The 9,545-nt window shown below is 36.5% G+C and overlaps 1 protein-coding gene across 1 annotated transcript in view; it reads left to right on the forward strand.

The window, feature by feature from the left end:
* The window catches only part of Homer1 (homer scaffold protein 1), a 103,745-nt gene extending 95,274 nt beyond the window's left edge, over positions 1-8,471 (forward strand). The window contains exon 10 of the mRNA XM_031360533.1: positions 5,226-8,471. Within this exon, the coding sequence (XP_031216393.1) occupies positions 5,226-5,414 (189 nt within the window). The 3' untranslated portion in view covers positions 5,415-8,471. The remainder of the gene's footprint in view (positions 1-5,225) is intronic.
* Positions 8,472-9,545: the final 1,074 nt, after the last annotated feature.

Raw genomic sequence — 9,545 nt, forward strand, 5'->3', positions numbered from 1 at the left:
AGAGATGGTTGTGAGCTGCCATGTGTGTGCTTGGAATCAAGTCCCTGTCCTCTGTAGGAGCGGGACTTTAACTGGTCGTCCCTGCTCCAGCATTTATGTTGTTTTTTGAGAAGTCTCACTCCAGTTCTGATTCTCTTGCCTTATATGTTTTGGGTTTGGTTTGCATGACTGCTGTGAGGACTTCTTTTTCTTTTTTTGTTTTAAAAAGTTAGATTTACCAAGATATTTCTCAAAGTGATTGTTGAAAGTCATTTTTTCCCAAGTATTAGTTGGCCATTTTAATTTCCTTATCCAGCTGGCTGTGGTGTATACCCTTAATCCTGAGAGCAGCATATTTCTGTGAGTTCAAAGTTAGCCTGGTCTATGTCACAAAGTACAGGCCATCTAGGGCTATATAATGAGACCCTGTGTCAAATAATAGTAATATCAACAATAGTAGTGTTTATCCAAGACCTTCATCTCCAGGTTCCTTTAGGATCTGAGCTCAATGGCAAAGAGCCTCACTTCAGTTTCTCTAGACATCCCCAGTGCCACAAAAGTTAGTAAACCGTGTCACACATGAATTTAAGTATTTCTCCTTACTTACTCTTTTTCTTCTGCAACATATCTAATTATACTCATTTCTAGTTTTCCATACTTTACTTTTCTTTTATTCTCTTGAAAGTTTTGTATATAATTAAGGAATCATAACTGAATTTATAAGTGTTAGTAAAAACTCTATTTGTTTTGATTTGATTTTAGTAGGGACCTTATAATTCTTCTGGTGTGGTTTTCCCATTTTTTGTTTGTTTAATTTTCTTGTGTTTTTCACCAATTAACTCTCCCATTTTTTCAGTATATTTCTGCAGCATCCTTATTTTTGTTGTTCAATTTTTTTAGATTTATTTGTTTTCATTTTATGTTTATGGGTGTTTTGCCTTTATTTTCTGCCTTTGTATCACATTGTAGTTCCCTCAAAGGCCAGAAGAAGGCATTGAATACTCTGGAACTGGACTTAAATACTGCTGTCAGCTGCCATGTGGGTGCTGGGAACTAAACCCAGGTCTCTGGAAGAGCAACCAAGTGTTCCTAACCCCTTGACCTATCTCTCCAATTTTGTGTCCCTAGTTTTGGGTGCCTAATTCAAGCTCCTTTTGAATACTTTTGTATAAATTTTAATTCTGCGTGAAATATTGTGTTAAAATTTTTTTCTGCTTCATAGTTAGTTTTAAGAAATTTTTTCATTTTACTGAGCTTTTAGTATTTTTCTATTGATTGTGTTTATAAATGAGTCCTATATCTGCATTTTTGTGGACAGAATGGCAGTTTAAGGTGATTTATAAATTAGTAGTTCAAAACACCCTCTTCTGAGGAACAGTAGGAGAGAGGTTATGTGTGTTTCAGTGTTTTAATTTTCCTTTGTATAGCAAGAGCTTAAATGTTTTGTCTTGTTTCTTTTGCCCTTCGTTGATCCTAAAGACTCCTTGCCTCTTATTCTCTTCTGAAGAGGTGTTGCTTTGTGAGACTGCCTCTCAAGTTTCATGTGGAGTTATCCCTCACATGCAGATCTGTTCTGTCCTGCCCAGCTCTTCTTTTAGGGTTAGTCAGCTGCAGAGGTCTCCCTCTTTCCCAGCCCACACTCCCTCTGTGACCCTGGAAACAGACCTCCAGATACTGTTACAAACTCTGAATGCCAGTGATTTGATACTTGTGGTGTTCTCTGTCTTTTGTAAAGTTGAAGTCCTGACTTTGCACTTTATTCTCAGTGTATGTTCCTGTGGTTTGTGGAGGATGGCTGGCAGATGTCAGTGTACAAAACTCTTATTACTTTGTCCACTCAGAAACAACTTCTACTTTTTTTTTTAAAGATTTATTTACTTATGTGTTTGTTTGTTTATTTTTATTATATGTAAGTACACTATAGCTGTCTTTAGATACACCAGAAGAGGACATCAGATCTCATTACAGATGGTTGTGAGCTACCATGTGATTGCTGGGAATTGAACTCAGGACCTTTGGAAGAGCAATCAGTGCTCTTAACTGCTGAGCCATCTCTCCAGCCCAAGCTTCTACTTCTTTATTGCCAACATCTTCTTTATAGACAGCATACTGCATTAAGTAAGGACCATTGTACTCAAGCCGAATATCTTATTCTTAGTGTTTACTAATAGATGCCCAATAACTAATTGTTAGATAACTTCTTAAAATTATAGACATTTCTTTTATGCATTTTTTTCTGTACACAAATGAGTTATTGATGCTTCTCTTGGTGATTAAAATATCCTGTTATGTGTAAATGTTAATAGTCTAATATAACATATATATTAAGTGCATACTTGATTTTTTTTTTTTGGTTTTTCGAGACAGGGTTTCTCTGTGTACCCTGGCTGTCCTGGAACTCACTCTGTAGGCCAGGCTGGCCTCAAACTCAGAAATCCGTCTGCCTCTGCCTCCCAAGTCCTGGGATTAAAGGCATGCACCATCACTGCCTGGCAGCATACTTGATATCTTAAGTATAAACTGTGAAGCAGATGTCAATAAGATAATTTTGGTGTGGCTTTTATTTTGATTGAATGGTGTAGGATTTAAATTCAGTAAAAATTAAATATACTTGGTCCCATTGGCCATGGTTTTAATATGTAATTTTTTTTTTAAATCTCTCTATTTTGAGCCTCTTAGCAAAGGAATTTGAGATTCTGTTCTATAAATTATTTTTTTTTATGTGCACCATGAAATTGGTGGCTCTTGTGTGCCTTAAAGATGAGGAAATTAACCAACCAAAGCGATGGTAGGAGACAAGCCTGGAGAGAGCAGCACTGTCAGGAGGAGACTGTCACTTCAGTCACACCAGTTGGCCCCTGTTCTCTAGGTTATCTATTCTTACCTAGAACATATTCTCCCCATCTAAAAATAGGTCACAGCCGTCTGCATAGTGCTGCTACGTTACCTAACTAGTAAACTTCCTACAGAGGCCTTTCTTGGAGTAGGACAGTCATCTGAAGAGTATATTGCTGCTTTAACAACGGAAGAAATAGTGTTTTCTGTGGTTCCATTTAAAATGTTTGGATGTTGCATTGGGTGGAGAAGAGAACAAGGGGCCTTTCATTTCTAAGGGACGCTGTAGAGGGCAAACTGGGCTGTGGCTCTGAGCTGGGCATGATGGGGAATGACGCTCAGTCTATTTCTGTAGCTGGAAACATTCAATCCTTAAGCTTGTTGAAATACCAAAGAACACTGCAGTCATGAGTGCAGTTTTTACATTTGATCACTTAGCCTCTTCCTCCCTCTATGAATTTAGCTTCTAAATTTATTAATAATAATTTCAAATTTGTTATTAGTTGTCTTCACTTTACAGATTATTCAAAGACTGATTAAAAACATACGTGACTAACACTAAAGTGACTAACATCGAGTAGCAGACACATTGAGATTACATGGGCCTTTATACTCTTCACTTATTAGCTATAACTGTTCTGTTTCCCTCTTGACTCTTCTATGCATTGCAGCTCATCTGAGCATGTTATAATGTTGCTTGAGCTTTATTCATAATTAGTGCTGTATTATATTCAGAACAAGATTATATTCAGAATTATCAATTGTTACTTTCTTTAATGTTTTAATGTTACCCAAATCTTTTGGTTAAGGCTTCAATGTTTTAATTACATTTATATATTTATTATGTGTGTGTGCCACAGTGGATATGTAAGTTTCCATTGTGTGTGTATATGTGTATGGTATATGTGTACGTGAGTGAATGAGTCAGGGTCTGTGTAGCTGTGGGTGTCCTGAAACTCTCTCTGTAGACCAGGTTGGCTTTGATCTCACAGAGAATCATATGCTGCAGCTTCCCTAGTACAGGGATTATGAGTGTGCAGTACTACACCCAGCTTAGGTTGTGAGTTTTGGAAACAAGAATCTTTACCTGCTGAGCTGCTATCTTGCTGGCTCAGAACTCTTTGTTTTGAGAACATTGTGAAAATAACTAATATGGAGAAGAAATTTTTGTAATTCAAACTTTTCTTTCATTTACATCTTTATTTTTATGTGTATGAATGTTTTGTCTGCATGCATATTTATGTACAACATGCATGCAATGCCTGTAGAGGCCAGAGATGGCATTGGATTCCCTGGAACTGGAGTTACAGATGGATGCAAGCTGCCATGTGGGTGCTGGGAATTGAATCCAGGTCCTCTAGAAGCATGGCCAGTGCTCTTAACTTCTGAGCCAACTCTAAATTTGATTTTTAAAGCTAAATCATTACTCCTGTAATTTTGTTTCTTGGGACTTGCTTCATCATATAGTATTTGTCATACTTAGAAATATTGTTAAAAGTTATAATAATTACTAAATAATTCTTAGTGTGCTAGAATTTAGACAATATCAAAAATTTAAACATTTTGTATTGTCACAAAATTTTGCTTTCTTTTTGTCATTTCCTCTTTCCTATATTGTCAGCATAGAATTGTCAACTTTATCCTTCTGTTATGTGCAGTTACTATATCTATTCATTTTAGTTTTTAGAGTTGAACAATTATATTCTTAAACATACATTCCTTTGATCCTGAATATGAGATCAGGATCAGTATAAGACAAAGTTGCAATCTCATTTTAAGGAGTTGCTTCCTTTCTCTTTCTTTTTCCTTTTTTTTTTTTTTTTTTTTTTTTTTTTTTTTTTTTTTTTTTTTTTGTTTGTTTTGTTTTGTTTGGTTTTTCAAGACAGGGTTTTTCTATAGTCCTGGCTGTCCTGGAACTCACTCTGTAGACCAGGCTGGCCTCAAACTCAGAAATCCACTTGCCTCTGCCTCCCAAGTGCTGGGATTAAAGGTGTATGCCACCACTGCCTGGCTCTAACTCTTTCTTTAGAGTTACTGGTTAGAACTTACTTTCTCCTTGTCTCTGCCTACCCTTATCTGATGTCTCAGTTCATAGGAGTAGCAATAAAATGGAGATGCACATAATCCTCAGGTTGGGTGTTGTGCTTGCCCTGTGACATGAGTAAAGCACTGCATGAAGTGAAACAGAGAGGAGCAGCAGTTTGCTGTTGATGGGAGATCAGATGTATCATAGTCAAGCCATGGCCTTCTGAGATGGCTGAATAGAAATTTCCTTAAATTGTATAAAGTTGAACGCCAGAGGCACAGCCTGATGGTTAAACTTATAGGAAGATAGTAGGAACAGTAAGAATGCATTGTCATCTAAAGAATGAACTGACATGTATGTGTGTATTACACTTTTCTTTCTGAAGGAAGTTGAAATTCGAAATAAAGACCTGGAGGGGCAGCTGTCTGACCTAGAACAGCGCCTGGAGAAGAGCCAGAACGAGCAAGAGGCTTTCCGCAGTAACCTGAAGACACTCTTAGAAATTCTGGATGGAAAAATATTTGAACTAACAGAATTACGAGATAATTTGGCCAAACTACTAGAATGCAGCTAAAGAGAGTGAAATTTCAGTGCCAATAGATGAAGAGATACTGTCTGTCTTCGTAGGACTGTTTGGGCTCTGTACCAAGATTGCACAAAATTTTTTGAATATCATTCCTCCAGGAGGAGGGTGTTTTGAAAATTGGAATTGTATATTTCAGTATAAATTTTAGAATTTAGCTTATAGCTAGTTGGGAAAAAAAAGAAATGAAAAACTTGAACTACAAATTACCTCCATGTATATTGGCCATAGTTAACCAGAAAGTTATAAGTAGACACTTTAATGCAATCTTTTCCCCCTGATATCAGCCAATGGGAGAATTAACAATGTCTGGGTCCCTTCTCCTCTTTTTGTTCAACACAGTGAAGATTATCTGCTTTTTAAATTTATTTATGATATCTACAGCTGTGTTTTGTGCAAAAACTTAGTAATGGAAGCCCTGTCTTTGTTGTTATCTGAATAATTTCTCAGGATATTTTTTCGCTGCTGAGAAAGGGCCATTATCAATTAATCCTTGCCAGGAGTTGGGGAGCTATGTCTCCAGTTGAAACTCATTATCAATGGGTGTCTGGAGTTCTTCCCTTTTTGTACTGAGAGTGTTTTCACTCTAGTGACTACTCTGGTACACTCTGCTATCTCCAATCTTGTCTGTTGTATAGTTTACTTTTCCATATTGATTCCATGTATTTATGAGAAGATACCGTCTCCCATTTTATTATACATTTTAAAGCCAACTAATCAAAGGCAGCTGAGTCCCTCAGATATTTTTCTTTTTAAATTTATAGTAAATTTGACACACAGAACTGAAATACAGCAGTCCGTCCTTGACGGTTTAGTCTAGCAATGTTAAGTATATTTACAGAAAATATGCAGTTACATTTATTTATATATTTGGCAAGAAATCTTTTCTGAGTGATCAATGCATTTCAATTTATGAAAAATAGTGGTTAGGGAGTACTGTTTGTTATAGATAATTTTAAGGTGTATAAATGTTTTCAAGGAGGTCCACTTCCACCTAGCAGCCAAGCAGAGGACTGTATCTAAATTGTGACTGTGGCAGATGGGTCTTCACAGAAACCATGTCTTTATCCAAACTTCACAAGGCAATATTTTGAACTGTTAACTAGGCATTTCAAAACAGGAAATACCTTCAACAGACTCTTCTCCGAGGGCAGGTTTTACTGTTGTTTTGATGTAATTTTAAGACATTTAGAAAACATGCATTTCTTTATATGATACATTTCTTTCACAAAACAATTTATAAGTAAGCCAAGTGCTGTCTGCTCTGCCCAAGTAGGAATTGCATCAGAATACGTAGATCTTGCTGTACAATGCCTGTGATTGAAGAGGGTTCTTTTTAGTGTATGCTTGAGTAACTAACTCTGGAGTCAATGAATGCACTGATTTTTCTTTTGTTTGTTTGTACCCCAAATGATTGAATTGTTAAGTACAAATTAAGCAGATTAACCCATTTTTTTTACTCAGATTCTTAGTACAAGTTTTGTTTTGTATTTATGTGTATGTATGTAAATACATACATATTAATTTATATTAGAGTGAAAAATAAATTGTTTGTTCCTAAAGTTAGTTTCTACAGTAAGGTGTCTCTGACACATTTGTATCAGACACTGAACCACCATGTATTCTATGTGCTATTCCATCATACCCGTCACCTCCATCAACTTTAGGGTATTTTCCTTACCTGTCTATTAATAGAAAGAATCATTTAGGTACACATGCTCAGAGCTGAGATACTTCTCTGATAAATCAGGTAATAAAATTTATTTGATGGATAGAATTTTGAAAACATACAATTTTATCTATGAGTTTCTGAATATCAAAGAATACCAGGTTTTCATTTAAATAGAGGACTAACACTAGGGATCAGGGAATTTAGTTATGAAGAGTTTAAAAAAAAATCTAAAAAATTAAAAAAAAAAAACAGTGTAAGCTGTTGATAAGGTAAGCGAATTATTTTAATGATGTAATAAAATATTTTTAAATTTTGGCATAGTGATCATTTAATGGGAAAATAACTCACCAAAATGTCTCCACTTGAATTGTACTGATAATGTGAGGCATATGTGTAATTCAATATATACATATACCTATATGTATATACAGAAATTATTTTTAATATTTTCCTACTGCTGTGAAATTTAAAATTGGAAAATTTTGTGAGTGTTTTCCATGTCCAATAGAGCCTAATTGTTTCTTTTTTTAGTAACTTAACAATCTCTTGAGGGCTGCACCTATAAATTCCCAGCTTGTCAGTAGACATGTACAGTGTTTGGGATAAGGTGGACACAAGTGCACATATAAATAAAACCTTCTTGACTATTTTAAACCTTCACTCACATGAGGAGAGCCTCTAGAACTCATCGCCTCTGAGCTATAGGTACATCACTCACAAGAGGAGAGCCTGTGAGCTATAGGTACATCACTCACAAGAGGAAACCTGTGAGCTATAGGTACATCACTCACAAGAGGAGAGCCTGTGAGCTATAGGTACATCACTCACAAGAGGAGAGCCTGTGAGCTATAGGTACATCACTCACAAGAGGAGAGCCTGTGAGCTATAGGTACATCACTCACAAGAGGAGAGCCTGTGAGCTATAGGTACATCACTCACAAGAAGAGAGCCTGTGAGCTATAGGTACATCACTCACATGAGGAGAGCCTCTAGAACTCATCGCCTCTGAGCTATAGGTACATCATTCACACGAGGAGAGCCTCTAGAACTCATTGCCTCTGAGCTATAGGTTGTGTGCCTACTGTAGCTTTTCCACCGCTGTATTATATAGACATTTGCATATTAAAATTTGATTTTTCCCAGAGATAAATATTATATAGTGTATCTATATTTAGATCAAACTGTGGTAATATATTGATGAGAACATAGTGTTGGGGACTATAGCCTGAACATGTGGACTTGCAGTGACCCAGGAGGAGAGCAGGGGTCAGTCCCGTCTGTGTATAAGTTATTATAACTATGAAATCTTGTACAAAAGCAAAAACTGGAAAAAAAAATACAGTTTTTATTTTGAAATACATTTGTTCTCTGGAGAATGTACTTCCTCGTTTTTTCTCAGTCTTTCAAGGCTATTCAAGCATTTAAGCGATGGCAGCGTTTACTTCAACCCTACAGGTGCTACTGGATTTTGCATTAGTATGTGATGTTTTAAAATCCTAACTTTGACATAAAAGGTTTTATAAGTATTTCCCTGCCTGGAAAATTAGTTTTTATTCTTCTTTCTTCATCCCCTTCTCTCGCTCTGCCTCTCTAGACTAAAAACCGAACATTCATGAAATTGCATTGCCCCTTGTCCCTAAAGGAGCTTTGCAGCACCATCAGAACTGCGATGCTCTGTTGTCTTTGGATGTTGGGAGCAGTTAGGGGAGGAGCTTGTCACTTGTCTTTTCAGGTGACTCTGAAATGGTAAGCTACCACATGACCTTTAAAAAGCCATCGCTTTCCTCTGATAAGATTCCATTATCCTTCAGCAGGTAAGCCTCCACCTTCTGTGCTGTTTGTGGAGTGTGGTCTAGGCTGCCATCTCTGGATGCTGACTGCCCCTGGAACTGGGCTAGGAGGCAGGCCACGAGAACGCTTGTGGGTTATTGTTCTGAGCCTTGCATGTGATGGATACCAAATAATTTTAACATTTGAGATTTTGTGCTTACAGACAAAATAGATTTCATTGAACTTTTGTCTCCCGTATGAATTAACATAAACTTTTAGCATTCATGAAGTAAATTAACATCATTTCTTTTTCTTTCATGGTACTTGGGGTCAAACCCAGGCAGGACCTAGCACATGCTAGGCAAGTACTGTGCCAGTGAGCTTCTTCCCAGCCTATATAAACTCATAAAGAAGAAAACTTGCAGGTAAGAAAGAGTTGAGTTTGAAACATTTTTTTAAATCTTTAATAGGATATCACACTATATGACTAGTAGTAATAAGTATTTTTTAAGAATAATTTAAAAAATTTTTAGACTCACTCATTCTATTATCCTCAAAACAACAATAAAAATTTCAAACTGGCCATCAGCACTTGTACTTTTAATCCCAGCACTGAGAAGACTGAGGCAGGAGGACTGAGAGTTGGAAACTATCCTGGGCCATTATAGAGTAAGACTTTG

This window comes from Mastomys coucha, unplaced genomic scaffold (assembly GCF_008632895.1).
Source record: "Mastomys coucha isolate ucsf_1 unplaced genomic scaffold, UCSF_Mcou_1 pScaffold8, whole genome shotgun sequence".
Taxonomy (NCBI): domain Eukaryota; kingdom Metazoa; phylum Chordata; class Mammalia; order Rodentia; family Muridae; genus Mastomys; species Mastomys coucha.